The sequence below is a fragment of the Mustelus asterias genome, unplaced genomic scaffold (genome assembly GCF_964213995.1).
Source record: "Mustelus asterias unplaced genomic scaffold, sMusAst1.hap1.1 HAP1_SCAFFOLD_181, whole genome shotgun sequence".
Lineage (NCBI taxonomy): Eukaryota > Metazoa > Chordata > Chondrichthyes > Carcharhiniformes > Triakidae > Mustelus > Mustelus asterias.
Window position 1 is genome coordinate 66,585 of NW_027590180.1, and position 23,403 is coordinate 89,987.

Here is a 23,403-nt window from a genome sequence, read left to right on the forward strand (position 1 = left end):
CAATCAACAGCACTGAAACAGATTATTGAGTCATCGTTACATCCATGTTTGTGGGATCTTGCTGTGCACTGATTAGCTGATGTGTAAGGTGCTATATAAATGCGACTTCTTTCTCAAACTCCATGGAATGTTCCAGAGGTTGATGATTGACGAAAGGAACCCTGTGGAGACCCATGTCCTCCCGGCCAGTGTGAGCCGGGACAGAGTAGGATGTTTAACCACGGGAACTCCTTCAATCCTTCTCCATGTTCAGCACACATTCACCATCACTGAAACACGGGTCATCAGCAGAAATCCCGTCTGATTTTGGGAATGAAGCCACCAGCGCTGGAGTTTGATCAGCAGCTTCTGAACAGGCTGGGGATGGAATGTGAGAATCCCCCGCTGTGTGTGAAAATCTCAGTGTCTCACTGGGCAGAGCACTTATTTCAATTGATATGGGAGAGCTGGAGTGTCCTGGGGTTTAACTAAGATTAGACACACACGGTAACCTTTCTTTTTTGATGCTCGTTTATTAAACTGATAAAGCAGCAACATTACAGTTTGATTACAGTCTCCTTCCAGGCAAATCACAATGTGTGAGCGTTACAAATCATCATGTAATATCAGCAATCAGAGAGAGAGAGAGAGAAACAAAGAGACAGAGAGAGAGAAACGCACAGAGAGAGAAAAACAGAGGGGAAGAGAAACTGAGGGGGCGATTTTACCATCGCGTTGTGCCCGTTTTCAGGCGCAACGTGGTGGTAAAGTGGAGCGTAAAGCGCTGAGCGTGATCAGCGCGGTTTTCGCGACCGCCGCCATTTTACGAGCGCCGGATTTCCGGCGTGGTCAACCTCTCACTGGAAATGGGCGAGAGGCAGGCTAATATATTTAAATCTATTGAAATGAATATTTGCATCTGCTTAAGGAGCCCGGCGCTCAATTGTCTGGGCTCGGCCCCCTTTTATGACCTCGCCGGGAAAGGTTCTCGTCAGCGAGGAACCAGACATGCTTCCCATGAATGGGGAGTAGTCGACTTGGCCTCGTCAGTGGAACTTGGGCAGTGCCACCCTGGCACCTGAGCAATGCCCAATGGCACTTGGCTAATGCCCACCGGGCAGTGCCAGGGCAAGATTATTGGGGGCAGGGCCAGTGGGGCAGGGCCAGTGGGGGAAGTGACTAATGGGGGAGGAGCTAATGGGGAGAGGGGGCCCGCTGCCACTCTACAGCGATCAGTGGGGGAGGGCGGCGGGTCCGCGATCGGTGGGGGGAGGGTGGCGGGTCCACGATCGGACTGGGCGGCAGGGGGGGGCGGTCGGTGGGGTCTGCATCTTGGGCCGCGGACCCCCGCAATTGCAGGACGGGGAGCTGCTTCTGGCAGCCTGCAGTAGCAGGGGCCTGACAGCTCTCTCTTTGTCAGACTCCTGCTACTGCTAATGGGCATGTACAGCATCAGGGGCCTGCACACACGCACTAACTCCCTCTGCAGGCTCTCGGGCCCACGGGCTTCTGCAGCGTGAATCTGATGCACTCAAAATTTTGCAGGCAGGGGACGGGGGGGGGGGGGGGGGGGGTGGGGGGGGGGGGGTGACTAAAAATGGGCCTTAAAGTCAGATCAAAAACTCTTCCAGTTTCAAGTCCACCCAGCACTTGGAATGAAAATGGTAAAATCACCCCCAGAGAGACAGAAACAGAGAGAGAGAGAAACAGTAATAAATCACAAATTAAATCAATCGTATTCCAGAACAGAATCAGCTTCGATTGAAGTGAATTTCTCACAATTAATTACAGTAACCCACCAGCGCACTGATCTGATTTTGAAAGAAAAGATTTCAATGCAAGGCAATAATCTATTAATGCAATTTGGTGGCAATTTCTGCCCTTCAGTGTGTTCCTTCTCATCCTTTAACCCACTGGTTGTGGGAAAATATTTTGACTTGAGCAGTCATTACTGTTTTTAATTTTCACCTTTCCTTTTACAGTGAAGTGTATTTTTGCCCAGTCGATGATGTTCCCCTCAGCACTGTAATAACCCTGACTTACAGCCTTTATCTTACAGGCAGGTAAAACATGGTTCCACATATTAACATCTGTTATCTCTCCAACAAAACTCTGACGGATATCAAACGCTCCCCCAACGCTGTCCTGTTCCTGACCCAGGATAATTGAACCTCCACCAAGCACAGTTCCCCCCTTTTTACCAGCTTTCTGTACAGTTCGTTCCCCATTCACCCAGAATGTTACCAGTCCCTCTTCAGATTCCCAGGTCACACAGATGTGTCTCAGCAGCGCATTCATTTTTGGGAGGGAGAATTTAACTATCGTACCGCCGAGGTACAGGCAAAGTTCTTCATTGCTGGACCAAATCAACAGTTCGTTGTAAGTTCTTGGCGTTGCGTAGGAGAACAAGCCGTAACCACGGGATTCTTCAGAAGCAGCACGCAGGCAGAGAGTAAAAGCTGACAGAGAGGGCCACCTGCTCGGGTACAGTCTGACGTAGCTGTTGTCCGTTTTTGTTGAGAATATCAGCGACTTCCCTGCAAAACCTGTAAAATATCAAGAGTTTAGATTTTGTTAAGAGATGTTTGAAATGGCGATGGTCATGAGAAAGAGATAGAAAGGAGATTTATCATCGAAGGAAAGAAAGTCTTGTATTGCGGGAGTGCCCTTCACAACTTCACCAATTCGCAGCCAGGAAAGTCTTTCTGAAGTCTCGACATTGTGATTTGAGAAACGTGGGAGCCAATCAGCGCCCACACATTGTGTAAGAATGACCCCACCATCTGTTTCACTGATAGTTATGCCGAGGATTCTATCCTGGGGAACGCCTGCAGTGATTAACCTCCAACAACCACAACCATCTTCCTTTGTGCCAGGTATGACTCCAAACAGCAGAGAGATTTGCCCTGATTCCCATGCACTCCAGTTTTGCGAGGGTTCCTTGATACATAGAATCGCTACAGTGCAGATGAACGCCATTCAGCCCATCGAATCTGCACCACCTCTCTGAGAGAGCATCTTATCCAGGTCCTACCTCTGTAACTCCATGCATTTTACCATGGCTAATCCACCTAACCGGCACATCTTTGGACACTAAGGGACAATTTAGCATGGTCAGGCCACCTAACCTGTACATCTTTTGACTGTGGGAGGAAACTGGAGCACCTGGAGGAAACCCACGCAGACATGGGGAGAATGTGCAAACTCCACACAGACAGTAACCCGAGGCTGGAATCGAACTTGGGTCCCTGACGCTGTGAGGCAGCAGTGCCAACGACCGTGCCACCGTGCCATCACAGAAGCAGTACAATTCCTACCCTTCATTTGTTAAAACTTAAATATTTTCTCAGAAATCTCTGAACGTTGGCTGGGAGAATGGAGCTGACTGACTCCCATTCCTTAACCCGGATACTGAGGCTAATCTTGACATCTCAACCTAATCGACATGTCATTCAATCTGGTCATTATCACGTTCCTTACCTCAGATACTGTGCTGGATCAGCACAGACCAGGACTGGAATATGGGATCTTGCTGCCCTCTGTGGGGCTCAGTGACATAACACTACAGTATATTCCGAATGCTGTTTGCACTCTGTAACCTGTGTATTACAGTACTATTACAGACATACCGTAACCTGCAGACACTGGCTGGTAAACACACACCACAAGCGCAAAGAGAATGAAGGTTTTCATCCTGTATCCAAGCTGTAAAAAATGAACAAAAGTAAATTCATTTCATTTGGTACTGTTATAGATCCATTGAAAATTACAACCGGTGCCCAGTTTGAGGTGTCTTCCCCACACACAAATAGACCCTCCCGGTACTCACTGCAATTCCTCAGTAAGCCAGTCTTGTCCTGAGCTGAATGCAATAACCTGTGTTCACAACCTGCTCCACTTTATACTCTGCTCAGCTCACTCAGCCCATTGGATTGAAGGACATAAGGAGGCGGAGCAAACACTGCTGTCTATCCAAACACTATCTGACATCACCACATTTTTACACAGATCATAAGATCATTAGGATGAGGGTGTCCAATCAGCCATCTTAGTACACCTGTCCAGAAAGGTGATAAGATTCACTCTACCCACCCGATTGTTCCTGTAATGATTGGAGTTATTTCTCCACATCTAGAGCACAGAGCACAACGGTTAGCACTGCTGCCTCACAGCACCAGGGACCAGGTTCGATTCCGGCCTCGGGTCACTGTCTGTGTCAAGTTTGCATGTTCTCCTTGTGTCTGTGTGGGTTTCCTCCGGGTGCTCCGGTTTTCTCCCACAGTCCAAAGATGTGCGGGTTAGGTGGATTAGCTGTGGTAAATGTCCGTGGCTATGGGGAAAGGGCGGAGGGGGTAGGCCTGGCTAAGGTGGTCTTTCGGAGAGTTGATGCAGACTCAATGGACCAAATGGCCTCTTTCCACATTGTTGGAATTCTTTGCATTCGATGAAAATTGATGGTGGGATGGTCCAATCCTGACCTCCAAGACGGGTCAGAATTCCGGCTAGAAGTTGGTGTGAAACAGATTTTCATCCCACTCCTGGGATGCAGATATGAGCCTAACCGGAATCCCATACCCGATCGTCCACACTGTCAAAGCCAAATCCTGCTACTCCAGGACATGTCTGCACCAATGTGGCATTTAAACATTGGCACTTACCTGAAGGTGACTTGGTGCGGCTTGTGGACATGAGGAGAAGATGGGTGACTGGTGGAAAATAACGGAAGCAATAAAGTGATAACTGAACAATCCTGTGACTGGAGAAGGGGACAGTGATTAACTTTAATTGACTCAAGCAGTCAAAGTCACAGAGAACAATCACAAGAGTTTGACCTTTGGCTTCATACTTTATTTTGTCTAATATTGTGTCAGAGAAATGTGTGGAGGGACTACAGCAGAGCCAGCCATTAGTTAGTTGTAACTAAGTCAGCAGCAGTAGTGATGTCAGCAGTGTTAACCCAGGTCGGCTGTAGTAACCAACTGAGCAGTGATAACTGGATCAGCTGAATAATGATATCATCAGGAAAACCTGGGTTGACTGGCAAGATCTACAGGTCAACTGTATAAAGTTGTGTACTTGAAACTAACAGGCAGTGCAGTCAGGAAGAGAGCGACCTGGCCAGTCACCAATGTTAGGGACGAAACCAGAAACTCTACGATATATTCTGAAGTTAGCCTAAACCTATCTTTTTATGATTTTGACATTAAGGTGAGTGCAAGGTAGTCCACTCCAGGTATGATTCAATTAACCCACTAGGAAGCTTTGATTGAAACAATCTTTATTAAAGAACACAGTTGGAATCTAGCAAAAAGAATGAGCATAACTTTTACCTGTTAAAATACTTAAACATGACAAAATATAATTCTTAACAGCTAGCTATCTCTGTAGTTCTAATATAAGCAGCAGCCCATAGATATAACTCCCTTCCAAAGAACCAGTCAGCACCAAAAACATGTGTCAAAGAAAGAACAAAGAACAAAGAAAATTACAGCACAGGAACAGGCCCTTCGGCCCTCCAAGCCTGTACCGACCATGCTGCCCAACTGAACTAAAACCCCCTCCCCTTCCGAGGACCGTATCCCTCTATTCCCATCCTATACATGTATTTATCAAGACGCCCCTTAAAAGTCACTATCGTATCTGCTTCCACGACCTCCCCTGGCAGCCAGTTCCAGGCACCCACTACCCTCTGTGTAAAAAAAACTTGCCTTGTACATCTCCTTTAAACCTTGCCCCTCGCACCTTAAATCTATACCCCCTAGTAATTGACTCTTTCACCCTGGGAAAAAGCTTCTGACTATCCACTCTGTCCATGCCCCTCATAATCTTACAGATTTCTGTCAACATCTTGGAGACTTCTTTCACTGAGCTTGATTGGTTATACCTGGGCGAGGATTCAGAGGAATGTAGACAAATTGTAAAGAGAGCTGGAAGATGGAGCTAGAAACATGCAGTAGATGTTTCAGAGCACTGCAGCTATAAACCTGTCACACACATAAGCTGGTGTCATCTCTGCATAGCTCCAAAATATACAACAGTTTGGATGAGATCTTACCAGCTTGTTCAGATCGATGTTAAAGAGCATCCGCCCATGCCACACTGTCAGAGAAGAGCAGCGATGTGTTCCCCAGTGTCCTGGCCAATTTCTGTCCCTTAATCAACAACAGCAAAACAGATTATCTGGACAGTATCACATTACTGTTTGTGTACGTATTGGTTGTTGTGTTTCCTATGGCACGGTGGCACAGTGGTTAGCACTGCTGCCTCACAGCGTCAGGGATCCGAGTTCGACTCCCGGCTTGGGTCGCTGTCTGTGCAGAGTCTGCATGTTCTCCCCGTGTCCGCGTGGGTTCCCTCCGGGTGCTCCAGTTTCCTCCCACAATCTGAAAGACGTGCTGTTTAGGTGCATTAGCCATGCTAAATTATTTGATTTGATTTATTATTGTCACATGTATTAGGATACGGTGAAAAGTATTGCTTCTTGCATGTGAAATAAACAAGATATGCCGTTCATAGAGAAGGAAAGAAGAGAATGTAGAATGTAGTGTTACAGTCATAGCTAGGGTGTCGAGAAAGATCAACTTCGTGTGAGGTAGGTCCATTCAAAAGTCTGATGGCAGCAGGGAAGAAGCTGTTCTTGAGTCAGTTGGTACATGACCTCAATGTACCCAAACAGGCGCCAGAATGTGGCGACTAGGGGATTTTCACAGTAACTTCATTGCAGTGCTAATGCAAGCCTACTTGTGACACTAATAAATAAACTTTCAACTTCAAAACTTTAAGCTACTTAACACAATGACCACGTTTCAAATTATTCTATGTTTAACTATGAGTGCACAACTTCTGGATGTCACTGCCTCATTTCTAAATCATGGCGATAGCTGTTGCCTTCATTATTTCAATCGCAAATTCTGGCCCCTCATGCGTGAGCAACACTGAACAAGTGCTCTCAAAGCCCCCTGATTTATTGCTTATTGGTTGCAAAATGCTTTGCGACGTTCATTGGTCATGAAAATGATTCTATAAATGCAAATCTTTTTTGTCTGTGCATGATATAAGTTTAAAACTATTGCTGGAAATTATTCGAACTGCAGCTTGAAAATCATAATATAGTGACCTCCAGATGGTGCTGATGAATCTTGTTGTTGAACCTTGAGCTGGATTGACTAGCAGCCATTCATCGCACTTGCTCTTGTTCAAAGACTTGCTGCATTTAGACGACGGACAACCAGCCAAAAAAAGCCGGAATTCTCCCATCCTGCCCGTGGGCGGGTGTGGCTAATGTGAAACCCCATTGACAGCCTGGTGGGAATTTCCGGCTTTTAGACCAACGGGGCTGGAGAATTCCGCTCCTAGCGCGCACCAGGCACCTGTGTGAACAGGGCAAGCAATTGTGTATCTCCATAATCAAACTGAGGGAAGGATTGTTCCTGATCAGTATGAACTCTGAACCAGGAAGTTCAGTTAAGAATAGCAAATTCAATGTCAAATAAGATAGAAAATAAAACAAAGTAGGAAGAGGGAAAGGAACACTGGATTAATAGAGAGAGGAAAAAAGATAAAAAGAAAATGTAAGAATGTTTTTGATCTTTAAATTTCCAATGATAATTTAAATCTGAAGGAATGAGACTCTATACTTGTTAACATTTATTTCTAGTGCTATAGGGGATGTTTGGCAGGACTTACAATTTACTACATGGTTAAAAGATTTGATATGGGCGGCATGGAGGCACAGTAGTTAGCACTGCTGCCTCAAAGCTCCAGGGCCCCGGGCTCGACCCCTGCTCATGTGGATACAAGTGTGCAGTGTGTACTTGTGGTGAACCATCGTTGGTTACCACTGGGGGTTGTTATTATGTTAGTGTTGGGCTAGGGTGTTGTCACTGTGGGGGTTGTACAATGTTGTTGGGTTAGGGTGTTTACCTGTTATAAGTGTTATCATGGCACATCCCGGTGGGGCCCCGCCTCCGGTGGCGAGGTATAAGACCCTCTGCTCCAGCAGGACCCCTTCAGTCTGAACTGGTGTATTCGTGTTAGTAGTTCCATTGTTAGACAATAAAAGCCTTCAATACTGAAGCCTTGTTCCACGTGCTTGATTGTCGCGCATCAATTTTATTGTCTAACAGAAAACTCTCAGCTGTACAAAAAAGAGTATGGAACAGATCTTGAAACCAGATCGTCTGGCGCTGGACCCACGTGCGGTCGGTGCCGCTAACACCTTCGACCACTGGTGGAAGTGTTTCGAAGACTACCTGGCTGCCTCTGTAGCTATTACTACAGACAGTGACAAACTCCAAGTCCTCCACGCAAGGGTAAGCGACACGATTTATCTCGCGATTCGTGCGGCTCCCACTTACCCGAGGGCCGTCGAGCTCTTGAAGAAACGATACACGAAACCACCCAACGAGATACACGCTCGTTACCTCCTCGCTACACGACGTCGGCAGTCGGGCGAAACCATGGAGGACTACGCCAATGAGCTCCTGCAGCTTGCCAGGGGTTGCGATTGTAAAGTCCTATCAGCCGAACAATACATGTACGACCTCGCCCGAGACGCGTTCGTAGCAGGGGTAGGGTCCTCGTACATCCGGCTTAAATTACTGGAAAAGGGGAACCTCGACTTGACCCAAGCGATGGAGATGGCTGAGATGCTGGAAGCGGCGTCGAAAAGCTTGGCGCTGTACCCCGAGGACCACGTGCAGTCAACGTGGCAAGAGCAAGCTCAGCTCCCTCCTCGCCCCGCAAACCCGCGCTCCCAGATCGATCCGACGACGGCGGCAGCTCCAGGTGGCCAGCGATGCTATTTTTGCGGTGGGGCCAAGCATCCACGGCAACAGTGTCCGGCAAGAACGGCAATCTGCAGCCAGTGCGGTAAAAAAGGCCACTACGGTAAAGTCTGCAGGTCGAAGTCTAAAAACGGCAGTGCAGCTTGTAACCCTCCAGAACGGAGACAATCTCCTTCGGCGTCGCAGTACCCACGAGGTCCGACCACGTGCGATCCCAGGACGGCGCCATCGTGGCTGACGGAGGAGGAGGAAGACCACCAGGAGTCGCTGCGTTTGGCGCCCTCGCCCACGTGCGATTCATGGGGGCGGCCATCATGGTCCACGACGACTCGGAGCGACCAGCAGGGGTCCTCAGCATCAACATCGGCGGCATGCAGTGACGCCCAGGGGCCAACGGTGGCGTCGATCTCCCTGGACCAGACTAAGCACCACAGGCTTGAGAATTCAATGATGGATATAAAGGTAAATGGTCGAACTGTGAATTGTCTGTTTGATAGTGGGAGCACCGAAAGTTTCATACACCCTGAAACTGCTAAAAGGTGTGGACTCCGGGTTCTCCCTGCCAAGCAGACAATTTCCATGGCATCACGGTCCCGGTCTGTACCGATCCAAGGACGATGTATGGTAACTCTAGAGGTACAGGGCACAATTTACGAGCAATACAGGCTCCTTGTGTTACCTCACCTTTGTGCGCCAATTCTCCTCGGACTAAATTTTATGGTCCACATGAAGAGTGTGATCCTACAGTACGGTGGGCCACTCCCTTCACTGGCAGTAGGGAATCAGCCGCAGCCTCCAAATTGCCCAAAGCGCCCCGCATGCAATCTTTCCACTCTGAAAATCACTACACCATCCCTATTTAAGAATCTGGTACCAGGCTGCAAGCCCATCGCTACTAAAAGTAGGCGTTACAGCGCTGAGGACCGGATCTTTATTAGATCTGAGGTTCAGCGGCTCCTCAAGGAAGGGATCATACAGGTCAGTGCTAGTCCGTGGAGAGCGCAGGTCGTGGTAGTCAAAAGCGGGAACAAACCTCGGATGGTCATCGACTACAGTCAGACCATTAATCGTTATACGCAGCTGGATGCGTATCCTCTCCCGCGCATTTCTGATATGGTCAATCAGATTGCGCAGTACCGAGTGTTCTCTACCATAGACCTTAAGTCCGCCTACCATCAACTCCCCATCCGCCCAGAGGACCGACAATATACGGCTTTTGAGGCGGATGGTCGTCTATACCAATTCCTCAGGGTTCCATTTGGTGTCACCAATGGGGTCTCGGTCTTCCAGCGTGCTATGGACCGAATGGTGGACCAGAACGGGTTGCGGGCTACCTTCCCGTACCTGGATAACGTCACCATCTGTGGCCATGACCAGCAGGACCATGACACGAATCTCCAACACTTTCTGCGCACTGCATCTCGCCTGAACCTGACCTATAACAGGGAGAAGTGCGTATTCCGTACGCGCAGGTTAGCCATCCTCGGATACGTGGTGGAAAACGGGGTCATTGGCCCTGATCCAGACCGTATGCGCCCCCTTTCTGAACTTCCCGTGCCCGCTAGCACGAAAGCACTGAGGAGATGCCTCGGGTTCTTTTCGTACTATGCACAGTGGGTCCCCAATTACGCAGACAAAGCTCGTCCGCTCATCAAGTCCACGACCTTCCCACTTACGCCGGAGGCCCAATTGGCCTTCAAGGCTTTGAAAAGCGACATTTCGAAAGCCACGATGCACGCGGTGGATGAATCCATCCCTTTCCAGGTGGAGAGTGATGCATCTGATTTCGCCCTGGCCGCCACACTAAACCAGGCAGGCAGGCCCGTCGCGTTCTTTTCCCGCACCCTTCAGGGCCCTGAAATTCGGCACTCAGCGGTGGAGAAGGAGGCTCAGGCCATTGTGGAGGCAGTCAGACATTGGCGCCATTACCTGGCGGGGAAGCGGTTCACTCTGATCACGGATCAACGATCCGTGGCGTTTATGTTCAGCAACACGCAGAGGGGCAAGATCAAGAACGATAAGATCTTGCGGTGGAGAATTGAGCTCTCCACCTATAATTACGATATTATGTATCGTCCAGGGAAGCTCAATGAGCCCTCGGATGCCCTCTCGCGCGGAACATGCGCCATCATGCAGGAGGACCGCTTGAAGGCCCTCCACAATGACCTGTGTCATCCTGGAGTCACCCGACTCTACCATTTCGTCAAAGCCCGCAACCTGCCCTACTCGGTGGAGGATGTCAGGTCAGTGACGAGAAGCTGTCGGATTTGCGCAGAATGCAAACCACACTTTTATCGACCAGACCGGGCACAATTGGTCAAGGCCACTCGCCCTTTTGAGAGGCTGAGTGTGGATTTTAAAGGCCCCCTTCCCTCAACGGACCGGAACGTCTATTTCCTCAACATAATAGACGAGTACTCCCGGTTCCCGTTTGTTGTCCCCTGTGCGGACACGTCGACTGCCACCGTCATCAAGGCATTCAGTGAGCTTTTTACCCTGTTCGGGTACCCCTGCTACATTCATAGCGACAGGGGCTCGTCGTTCATGAGCAACGACTTGAGGCAATTCCTGCTCTCATTCGGGATTGCCTCTAGTAGAACCATGAGCTACAACCCTAGGGGTAACGGACAGGTGGAAAGGGAGAATGCTACAGTCTGGAAGGCTGTCCTACTGGCACTGAAATCCAGGGGCCTTCCAGTCTCCCGTTGGCAGGAGGTCCTTCCAAATGCGCTCCATTCTATCCGCTTCCACCTGTGTACGGCGACCAATGCTACTCCCCACGAGAGGATGTTCTCATTCCCTCGGAAGTCGTCCTCGGGGATCTCATTACCAGCCTGGTTGACGTACCCAGGACCCGTCCTTCTGCGGCGACATGTGAGGGCTTGCAGGTCCGACCCCTTGGTCGAACCGGTCCAACTCCTCCACGCCAACCCTCAGTATGCCTATGTGGCATATCCTGACGGGCGAGAGGACACTGTCTCCATTCGAGACCTGGCGCCCACAGGGGACGTAGCAACTCCTGTCGCTCCCATACCCCCTGTCACGAATCCACTACTACTCATTGCTTCCCCAGATGTGGCGCGGTCAGCACCGGGACCAGTGCATAACAGTTCTACTCCCATGTACAGCTTGCCTGAGACTCGGAGATCGGCGCCACCACCGAAGGTTCCAGGATCCCCTGCACCATCGCCTCACCAGGGCCAACCAGCCCGGGAGTCCTTGAGGGGACAGCCGGACGTTGTTTTGGAGAGAACGCCACCGCAAGCACCTGCTCCGGTTTCGCAACCGGTGTTGAGGAGATCACAGCGTCGGTGCGGTCCTCCAGACCGTCTGGACTTGTGAATTCTGTACATATGACCTGTTCTTTTTTTGCACCCCGCCGGCCTTTTGTTTTTAAAGGAGGGGTGAATGTGGTGAACCATCGTTGGTTACCACTGGGGGTTGTTATTATGTTACTGTTGGGCTAGGGTGTTGTCACTGTGGGGGTTGTACAATGGTGTTGGGTTAGGGTGTTTACCTGTTATAAGTGTTATCATGGCACATCCCGGTGGGGCCCCGCCTCCGGTGGCGAGGTATAAGACCCTCTGCTCCGGCAGGACCCCTTCAGTCTGAACTGGTGTATTCGTGTTAGTAGTTCCATTGTTAGACAATAAAAGCCTTCAATACTGAAGCCTTGTTCCACGTGCTTGATTGTCGCGCATCAGTACTATCTACAAGATGCACTGCAGAAATTCACCAAAGATCCTTAGACAGCACCTTCCAAACCCACACCGCTTCTATCTGGAAGGACAAGGGCAACAGATACATGGGGACACCACCACCTGCAAGTTCCCCTCCAAGCCACTCACCAGCCTGACTTGGAAATATATCGTCGTTCCTTCACAGTCGCTGGGTCAAATTCCTGGAATTCCCTTTCTAACCACAGTGTGGCTCAAGCCAATGCTTGTGAACTGCAGCATTTCAAGAAGGCAGCTCACTACCACCTCCTCAAAGGCAATGAGGGGTGGGCAATAAATTCTGATGTGGAGATGCCGGCGTTGGACTAGGGTGAACACGGTAAGAAGTCTCACAACACCAGGTTAAAGTCCAACAGGTTTATTTGGTAGCAAATACCATAAGCTTTCGGAGCACTGCTCCTTCGTCAGATGGGGTGGAAATGTGCTCTCAAACAGTGCAAACAGACAAAATCAAGTTACAGAATACTGATTAGAATGCGAATCCTACAACCAGCCAGGTCTTAAAGGTACAGACAATGTGGGTGGTGGGAACATTAAACACAGGTTAAAGAAATGTGTATTGTCTCCAGACAGAACAGCTAGTGAGATTCTACAAGCCCAGGAGGCAAGCTGTGAGGGTTACTGATAATGTGACATAAATCCAACATCCCGGTTTAGGCCGTCCTCATGTGTGCGGAACTTGGCTATCAGTTTCTGCTTAGCGACTCTGCGCTGTCGTGTGTCGTGAAGGCCACCTTGGAGAACGCTTACCTGAAGATCCAAGGCTGAATGCCCGTGACTGCTGACAATACACATTTCTTTAACCTGTGTTTAATGTTCCCTCCACCCACATTGTCTGTACCTTTAAGACCTGGCTGGCTGTAGGATTCGCATTCTAATCAGTATTCTGTAACTTGATTTTGTCTGTTTGCACTGTTTGAGAGCAGATTTCCACCCCATCTGACGAAGGAGCAGTGCTCCGAAAGCTTATGGTATTTGCTACCAAATAAACCTGTTGGACTTTAACCTGGTGTTGTGAGACTTCTTACAATAAATTCTGGCCAGCCAGCGATGCCCATGTCCCATGAATGAATTTAAAAAAGACTAGTTTGAAGCAAGTGTGAACCGAGCGATGACAAATAACTAGATCAGAAATTAGTGATAACCAGATCAGCGATTAGTAGTAACCAGGTCAGTGATTAGCAATAACCAGGTCAGCGATTAGCGATAACCAGGTTAGCGATTAGTGATAACCAGGTCAATGATTAGTGATAACTAAGTGTCAGGCACTGAAATGCTAAGAAACACAGAAATAAAGACAGTTGATCTGAAACACATTGTGAGTCTGTGCGATCAAGAACAACTTCCCCAGTCACTAAAGGACAAGGGGCCCTTATATAACGTACAATGTAGCAACTCAAAGGGGAGAGGACTGATGTAGATTGGATTAACTAAGGGTGCAACACCCTCTGTTGTTTGAATGAACAATCCAGAAAACTGTACCCGAGTCTGAGGTGTTTGTTAATTTCACCCGCAACCGTATCAGTTAAACACGGGCACAGGAACTTCCTGCGGATCACCAGCTTCTGCCCCGCCACAGCTGATGAATCAGTTCTCTTCCATGTTGAACACTGCAGGTGGCAAGAGCATCAAGTCCCTCAACCAGCATACACTCAATGCTCATCAGCAAGACTAGTGCAGTAGCACCACCACTGGCTTAGCTGGGAGAGTAAGAAGTCTCACAACACCAGGTTAAAGTCCAACAGGTTTATTTGGTAGCAGGAGCTTTCGGAGCGCTGCCCCTTCATCAGGTGAGTGGAGGATTTGATTTACAAACAGAGCATTTACAGACACAAACTCAATTACAAGATAATGGTTGGAATGCGAGTCTTAACAGGTAATCAAGTCTTAAAGGTACAGACAATGAGAGTGGAGAGAGGGTTAAGCACAGGTTAAAGTGATGTGAGTTGTCTCAAGCCAAGACAGTTGGTGAGATTTTGCAAGCCCAGGCAAGTTGTGGGGGTTACAGATAGTGTGACATGAACCCAAGATCCTGATTGAGGCCGTCCTCATGTGTTGCCAACGTTGTCTACCTGATACGCTGCAGGAAAGGATGTCCCAAGGCATGGTACATTGGTAAGACCATGCAGATGCTACGACAATGGATGAATGGACACTGCTCGACAATCACCAGGCAGGAGTGTTCCCTTCCTGTTGGGGAACACTTCAGCAGTTAAGGGCATTCAGCCTCTGATCTTCGGGTAAGCGTTCTCCAAGGCGGCCTTCAAGACACACGACACCGCAGAATCACCGAGCAGAAACTGATAGCCAAGTTCCGCACTCATGAGGACGGCCTCAACTAGGATCTTGGGTTCATGTCACACTATCTGTAACCCCCATGACTTGCAAAATCTCACTAACTGTACTGGCTTGAGACAACTCACACCTCTTTAACCTGTACTTAGCCGAAAGCTCGTGCTACCAAATAAACCTGTTGCTTTATTTGGTCCCACAGTTGTGAGACTTCTTACTGTGCCTACCCCGGTTCAATGCAGGCATCTCCATATCTTAACTGGGAGAGACCTGAGAGACATATCTGCCAGACTGCAACAGATGGTGAGGAAACCAACAGGAGGGAAAAAACTTACCAGACCTCGTTCTCATCAATCTATCTAGTATTCATGTATCTGTCCATGACAGCATTGGGAGGAGTGACCACTCCACAGTCCTTGTAAAGATAACATCACATCCACCATGCAAAATGGGACAGATTCAGGACAGAGCCACCAACTCCAAAGTGGGCATCTAAGATGCAGTATGGGACATCAGCAGCAGAAGAACTGTACTCAATGACAATCTGTAACCTCTTGTGCAGACATATCCCTTATGCCACCTTTACCATCAAGGCTAGTTCAATAAGGAATGCAGGAGAGCATGTCAAGAGCAGCACCAGTTATAACTAAAAATGGCATGCCAACCTGGTGAAGCCAGAACACACAATGACACGATTGCCAAACAGTAAATGCACCATGTGATAGACAGTCCTATGCGATCCCATATCCTTCAGCAAAAAATGCAAGGCTGAAGCAGAAGTGAATGTTCTATCCTGTCTCCTCCTGAGGTCCCCAACATCATAGGGCGGCACAGTAGCACAGTGGTTAGCACTGCTGCTTCACAGCTCCAGGGACCTGGGTCGGGTCACTGTCTGTGTGGAGTTTGCACATTCTCCTCGTCTCTGCATGGGTTTCCTCTGGGTGCTCCGGTTTCCTCCCACAGTCTAAAGGTGTGCGGGTTAGGTTGATTGGCCATGCTAAAATTGCCCCTTAATGTCCTGAGATGTGTAGGTTAGAGGGATTAGCGGGTAAATGTGTAGGGATAAGGGGGTAGGGCCTGGGTGGGATTGTGGTCGGTTCAGACTCGATGGGCCAGATGGCCTCTTTCTACACTGTAGAGTTTCTATGACTTCTATGATTCTATCATAACCAAATTAATCCAATTCACTTAATATTAAGTAATGGTTGTAAGTATATCAAAATCTATGCCCCTCATCCTGACAACATTTTAGCAGGAGGACTGAAGACAAGTGCTCCAGAATTTAGCCATACATTTAGCCAGTCTGGAAACCCCTACAGTGCAGAAGGAGGCCTTTTGGCCCATCAAGTCTGCACTAACTGACAGACTATCTTACCCAGGTCTTCTCGCCACCGTATCCCCGTAACGCCACACATTTACCATCCCAATCCACCTAACCTGCACATCTTTGGAATGTGGGAGGAAACCCACACAGACATGGGGAGAACATGCAAACTCCACATAGACAATCACCCAAGGCTGGAATTGAACCCGGATCCCTGCCACTGTGAGGCTGCAGTCCTAACCACTGTGCCACCGTGCTGCCTCATCAGTCTATCTTCAAACATCAACAAAGTGGTGGAAGTTGTTGTGGAGAGAGCTATTAAGCAGCGCTTAATCAGCAATATCCTGCTCACTGAGGCTTAGGTTGGAATCTGCCAGGGCCGCTCAGTTTCTGTGACCTCATTGCAGTCCTGGTATGCACATGGCATCAAGGCAACATTTGACCAAGTGCAGTATAAAGGAGATTACTCATCAAGGCGAGGGGTTGATTATTCTCCACTGGTTGCAGTCATATCTGGCACATAAGTAGATGGTTATGGTTGTTGGAAGTTAATTACCTCAGCTCCAGGATTTCCTCAAGGTAGTGTCCTAGACTCAACCATCTTCAGCTGCTCATCAATGACCTTCCCTCCATCATTGGTTCAGAAGTGAGGATGTTCACTGCATAATATTCAGCACTGTTCATGACACCTCAGATACTGAAACAGTCCATGTCCATGTCCTTTGGGACCAGTGAGCATAATTCCATTAGTTTTAAGATAGCTGTGGAGAACGATAGGTCTGGCCTATATCCAGGCTTGGGTTGATGAATGGCAAGTAACATTTGCGCCACACAAATGCCAGACAGCGACCATCTCCAACAACAGAGAATCAAACTATCACACCTTGACATTCAATTGCTTACCATATCCCTGTTATCAACACCACAAACGGAAGTGGACTAGCAATATAAACACAATAGTTACAAGAGCAGGTCAGAGGCTAGGAAATCTGCAAGTAACTGAACTGACTCCACAAAGACTGTCCACCATCTTCAAGGCAGAAATCAGGAGTGCGATGAGAGACTCTCCACTTGCCTGGATGAGTGCAGCTCCAACAACACAAGAAGCTCACCACCATCCAGGGCAAAGCAGCCCATTTGATTGGCACCCCATTCACCACCTTAAACATTCACTTCCTCTGTCAGTGGCACAGTGAGTGGAGCTCACTGTGTTCCAGCCAAATGGGCATTCGCCAAGACTCCTTTGACAGCATCTTCCAAACCCACCACCTGTACTACCTGGAGGAACAAGGTCAGCAGAGGGAATGGGACGGCACCATCTGGAATTTCCTCTGCTCACTGCATTATTAAAGTTAGTGATGTGAGGGGCAGAAGGCATTCATTGATAAAGGGGGAAGGGGGAGGGGCAAACCAATGCAGGGCCCTCAGCTGCATGGGAGGCTCTCCTCTACTGGATACAGTTCAATATGGGACAGTACCCGCGGTGGGACACTGCCTGCGGTGAGACACTGCCTGCGGTGGGACACTGCCCACGGTGGGACACTACCCGAGGTGGGACACTACCCGCGGTGGGACACTACCCGCGGTGGGACACTACCCATGGTGGGACACTACCCATGGTGGGACACTACCCGAGGTGGGACACTAACCATGGTGGGACACTACCCGAGGTGGGACACTGCCCGAGGTGGGACACTACCCGAGGTGGGACACTACCCATGGTGGGACACTACCCATGGTGGGACACTGCCCGAGGTGGGACACTACCCGAGGTGGGACACTACCCATGGTGGGACACTACCCATGGTGGGACACTACCCGAGGTGGGACACTACCTGCGGTGGGACACTACCCACAGTGGGACACTGCCCGTGGTGGGACACTACCCACGGTGGGACACTGCCCACGGTGGGACACTGCCCGTGGTGGGACATTGCCCACGGTGGGACACTGCCCGAGGTGGGACACTGCCCGTGGTGGGACATTGCCCACGGTGGGATACTGCCCACGGTGGGACACTGCCCGTGGTGGGACATTGCCCACGGTGGGACACTGCCCGAGGTGGGACACTGCCCGCGGTGGAACACTACCCGAGGTGGGACACTACCTGCGGTGGGACACTATCACAGTGGGACACTGCCCGTGGTGGGACACTACCCGTGGTGGGACACTGCCCACGGTGGGACACTGCCCGTGGTGGGACACTGCCCACGGTGGGACACTGCCCGAGGTGGGACACTGCCCGCGGTGGAACACTGCCCGCGGTGGGACACTACCCGTGGTGGGACACTACCCGAGGTGGGACACTACCCGCGGTGGGATACTGCCCGCGGTGGGATACTGCCCGCGGTGGGACATTGCCCGCAGTGGGACACTACCCGAGGTGGGACACTGCCCGCGGTGGGACACTACCCGTGGTGGGACACTGCCCGCGGTGGGATACTGCCCGCGGTGGGACATTGCCCGCAGTGGGACACTACCCGAGGTGGGACACTGCCCGCGGTGGGACACTACCCGTGGTGGGACACTGCCCGCGGTGGGACACTGCCCGCGGTGGGATACTGCCCGCGGTGGGACATTGCCCGCGGTGGGACACTGCCCACGGTGGGACACTGCCCGTGGTGGGACATTGCCCGCGGTGGGACACTGCCCGCGGTGGGACACTGCCCGTGGTGGGACATTGCCCGCGGTGGGACACTGCCCGCGGTGGGACACTACCCGTGGTGGGACACTACCCGCGGTGGGACACTGCCCACGGTGGGACACTACCCGTGGTGGGACACTACCCGCGGTGGGACACTGCCCACGGTGGGATACTGCCCGCGGTGGGACACTACCCGAGGTTGGACAGTACCCGCGGTGGGACACTGCCCGTGGTGGGACACTGCCCGCGGTGGGATACTGCCCGCGGTGGGACATTGCCCACGGTGGGACACTGCCCGTGGTGGGACACTACCCGAGGTGGGACAGTGCCCGTGGTGGGACACTGCCTGTGGTGGGACACTGCCCGCGGTGGGATACTGCCCGCGGTGGGACATTGCCCGCGGTGGGACACTACCCGTGGTGGGACACTGCCCGTGGTGAGACACTGCCCACGGTGGGACACTGCCCCCGGTGGGACACTGCCCGTGGTGGGACACTGCCCGCGGTGGGACACTGCCCGTGGTGGGACTCTGCCCCCAGTGGGACACTGCCCGTGGTGGGACACTGCCCGCGGTGGGACATTACCTGCGGTGGGACACTGCCCGCGGTGGGACACTGCCCGTGGTGGGACACTACCCGCGGTGGGACACTGCCCGCGGTGGGACATTACCTGCGGTGGGACACTGCCCGCGGTGGGACACTGCCCGCGGTGGGACACTGCCCGCGGTGGGACAGGTTAATATTTCCTGAAAAATGTGCATACATTATTCTGGGTGAAACAACACATGTGCCTGGCCATTAAAAAAATTAAAGGGATTGCACACTAAAAAAAAACTCCAAAGCACAACAAATTCATCCTTCAGGATAATTGTTCTCCAGCACAGGATTCTGTCCACAACAGGACGGTGTCTAAGGGCGGGATTTCACAGCCGCGTTACTCCCGTTTTTGGGGGTGAAAATGTCATAAAATTGGATGTGAAGCGTCTGGCGGGAATGCCGACCGTTCCCACTTTACCATGGTGAGAAAATGGGCGCGATCGGGAACCCGCCCAAACCGGGCAAGATGTCAATTTACATGTTATTGCATTCATCATAATGTCATTAACAAACTTTCACACCCAATCATACCAGCGCACCGCCTTTACCACCTCGCTCGCCACAACTGGATCAATGTGGAAAACTACATCACGATATAAGTCGGAGTCTGGCGCTGCGTTAGTGTGGGCGAGCGAGGAGGTGAGTCTCTGCGTTCAAACTGCTCTGTGCTGCTCAGAAGAGGCTATATCATGGCGGCCATGTTGTGTTTTGGGTTGGGGGGGGGAGGGGGCTGCGAGTGTGTGGGGAGGGGGGGCGGGGCGTGGGGGGTCATGGACAGTGTGTGTTGCTGGGGGGCTGTGGGGGGGCTATGGATAGCGTGTGTTGCTGGTGGGCTGTGGGGGGTTATGGACAGTGTGTGTTGCTGGGGGGCTGTGGGGGGCTATGGACAGTGTGTGTTGCTGGGGGGGCTGTGGGGGGCTATGGACAATGTGTGTTGCTGGGGGGCTGTGGGGGGCTATGGACAGTGTGTGTTGCTGGGGGGTTGTAGGGGGTTATGGACAGTGTGTGTTGCTGGGGGGCTGTGGGGGGCTATGGACAGTGTGTGTTGCTGGGGGGCTTTGGGGGGTTATGGACAGTGTGTGTTGCTGGGGGCTTGTAGGGGGTTATGGACAGTGTGTGTTGCTGGGGTGCTGTGGAGGCTATGGACAGTGTGTGTTGCTGGGGGGCTTTGGGAGGCTATGGACAGTGTGTGTTGCTGGGGGGTTGTGGGGGGTTATGGACAGTGTGTGTTGCTGGGGGGCTGTGGGGGGCTATGGACAGTGTGTGTTGCTGGGGGGCTGTGGGGGGCTATGGACAGTGTTCAGAAACTGGAGAATCTTATGAAAAAGGTACTGATCTTTTAGCGCACAGCTCCTCGAGCGACCTCACAACTGCAACTGCTGTCTGAAAAATAAGAGCAAACTGGAACAGACCATTCACCCTGTCCTAGTGTTTCTCCAACACATGAGTGTTTGCGCTAATCCCATGTACCAGATACCTTTTTGTTCAATTTGCTTAGTATTCTGTTCCTTTTCCCCTCTGTCTGAAAGTGAATGTGCACCGTGTGCAGGAACTGAATCTCCAGTTTCCCACCCTTTGAGAGATGAATCCTTATCACTCACTCTCTGAACCAGGAAGCAATGTTTGTTGAGGGAGGACTGTTGGCCGGGAGCCCAGAAGTTTGGGTGAACTTGTTAGTCATTGAATTGTGTACATCTTTAAAAACATTTGTGTTCACGAGTGAGACTCTGAAAGATGGCATGTTGTTTGAGGGTGATGATGGAAAGTAATATCTTTGTGGAATGTGGCCACAAACTAAAAGCAAAACCTCTCAGTGTTGAGGCTGTTTTGTAAAGAATGAATTCTAACCCAGCAACCAGCTGAAGGGTATTTTGGGTTCGGACTAATCCTGGGTCGAGCACTGGGGAAGACATGTTAGAATCACAGTGACCGGTCTTAGACAAAGGCTGACTGAGATCAGTGAACACAACACAGAACGGAGATTAACCCCTGAGATCCCAGTTAGATCAAAGAGGTGAACATTACTTCAGGACACTGCCCACACCTGGGACACTCTCCACTCCAGGGAACTCCCCCAATCCACGAATGGTTAAGAGCTCTTACCGCTCACATGGACCCCATTCATAACTTTTTGATTTGATTTATTATTGTCACATGTGAAAAGTATACAGTGAAAAGTATTGTTTCTTGCGCGCTATACAGACAAAGCATACCGTATATAGAGAAGGAAACGAGAGAGTGCAGAATGTAGTGTTACAGCCATAACTAGGGTGTAGAAAAAGATCAACTTAATGCAAGGTCAGTCCATTCAAAAGTCTGATGGCAGCAGGGAAGAAGCTGTACTTGAGTCGGTTGGTATGTGACCTCAGTCATTTGTATTTTTTTCCTGACAGAAAAAGGTGGAAGAGAAAATGTCCGGAGTGTGTGCAATCCTTAATTATGCTGGCTGCTTTTCCTCGGCAGCGGAAAATGTAGACAGAGTCAATGGATGGGAGGCTGGTTTGAGTGATGGACTGGGTTTCGTTCATGTCCCTTTGTAGTTTTTTGCGGTCTTGGACAAAGCAGGAGCCATATCAAGCTGTGATACAACCAGAAAGAATGCTTTCCATGGTGCATCTGTAAAAGTTGGTGAGAATTGTAGCGGATATTCTGCACTTCCTTAGTCTCCTGAGGAAGTAGAGGCGTTGGTGGGCTTTCTTAACTATAGTGTCGGCTTGGGGGGACCAGGACAGGTTGGTGGTGATCTGGACACCGAAAAACCTGAAGCTCTCGATCATTCCTACTTCTCAGCCTCATCTGGGTTTGATTTGGGAGATGAAGGCCTGACAGCTGCTCGAATGTTGAGGAAGTTGATCATGTTTTGGGAGGATAAACAGGACAAACAGGTTAGGAACACAGCACAATAGGGTGAGAATGGAAAACCCCAGATGACTGCTGACCTGATCCCTAAACAGAGCCAGGGAGATATGCAAGAGCAAAAATGAAGGGGTCATCTGCAGGAAAAGCAGATATGGGGAGGTGGTGTGTATTGATAATGTCACTGGACTGGTAATCCAGAGGCCCAGGTTAATGCTCTGTTTTTAAAGTTTATTTATTAGCGTCTTATTAGGCTTATGTTAACACTACAATGAAGTTACTGTGAAAATCCCCTAGTTGCCACATTCTGGCGCCTGTTTGGGTACACTGAGGGAGAATGTAGCATGGCCAAAGCACCTGACCAGCACATCTTTCGGACTGGGTGTACAAGTTCAAACCACACTACACCAGTGTGGGTTCAGTTTTGGTGAGGCAATGGTAATCTTATTAGACCCGAGACAGGGGTTCAAATCCTATCATGGCAGTTGGTGGAATTTCGAGCCAATTAATTAGTGACTCTGAATTAAAAAGAAAATTCCAGTAATAGTGACAATTAAATGATTGGATTGTTGTGGAATCCAGTCTCTTCCACTTTCAGATGGAAATCTGTTGCCCTTACCTGGTCTACATGAAACTCCAGACCCCACACAATGTGATTAGATCTGAACTGCCTTCTCAATGGCCTAGCAAGTCTCTCACTTGTAGCAAACCAGGAGGGAGAATGTGAAAAGGAATAAAATTGGATGGACCGCCTGGCATTGACCTAGGCACTGGAAATGACTATTGCACACCCAGTCTCGTCTCTCAGGCAAAGTCTTCCTGACTAACATTTGGGGTTTGTGCTGATTTTGTGCTGTCCCTTTGACTATTTGAAGAACAGGCTGACATATTTACACTCACCAAATCACACAATGGGTGGAATTTCCCTTCTGGGGGCAGGACGGGGAGCGTTCCCCCTGCAGAGGCCGACAGGAATTCCTGCCATATTGCACAGCCCTGTCCTCTGTAATAATCTGACCGAGGCCAGTCTTCCATCACCAACACCCTTTATTTACAAAATGCTCAAAGTGCTGCTCAGTGGCTGCAGAGTGCAGGTCAGATCCAAAGTCTATTGACTGCTGTCCTGAGTAGAGCCAGCTGAATTTAAACCCCCCACTCCTCTCTCCCTATTGGGCGAGCCTCTACTCGC

The 23,403-nt window shown here is 50.2% G+C and overlaps 1 protein-coding gene across 1 annotated transcript; it reads right to left on the minus strand.

The window, feature by feature from the left end:
- Positions 1 to 502: 502 nt before the first annotated feature.
- LOC144485270 (C-reactive protein-like) lies at positions 503 to 3,868 on the minus strand. Its single transcript, XM_078203478.1, has 3 exons — positions 3,809 to 3,868; positions 3,609 to 3,684; positions 503 to 2,525 (listed from the first exon to the last, which is right to left on the minus strand). Exons 2-3 carry the CDS (start codon positions 3,670 to 3,672, stop codon positions 1,885 to 1,887), a joined length of 705 nt encoding a protein of 234 aa, XP_078059604.1. The 5' UTR covers positions 3,673 to 3,684; positions 3,809 to 3,868; the 3' UTR covers positions 503 to 1,884.
- Between the last annotated feature and the right edge of the window lie 19,535 nt (positions 3,869 to 23,403).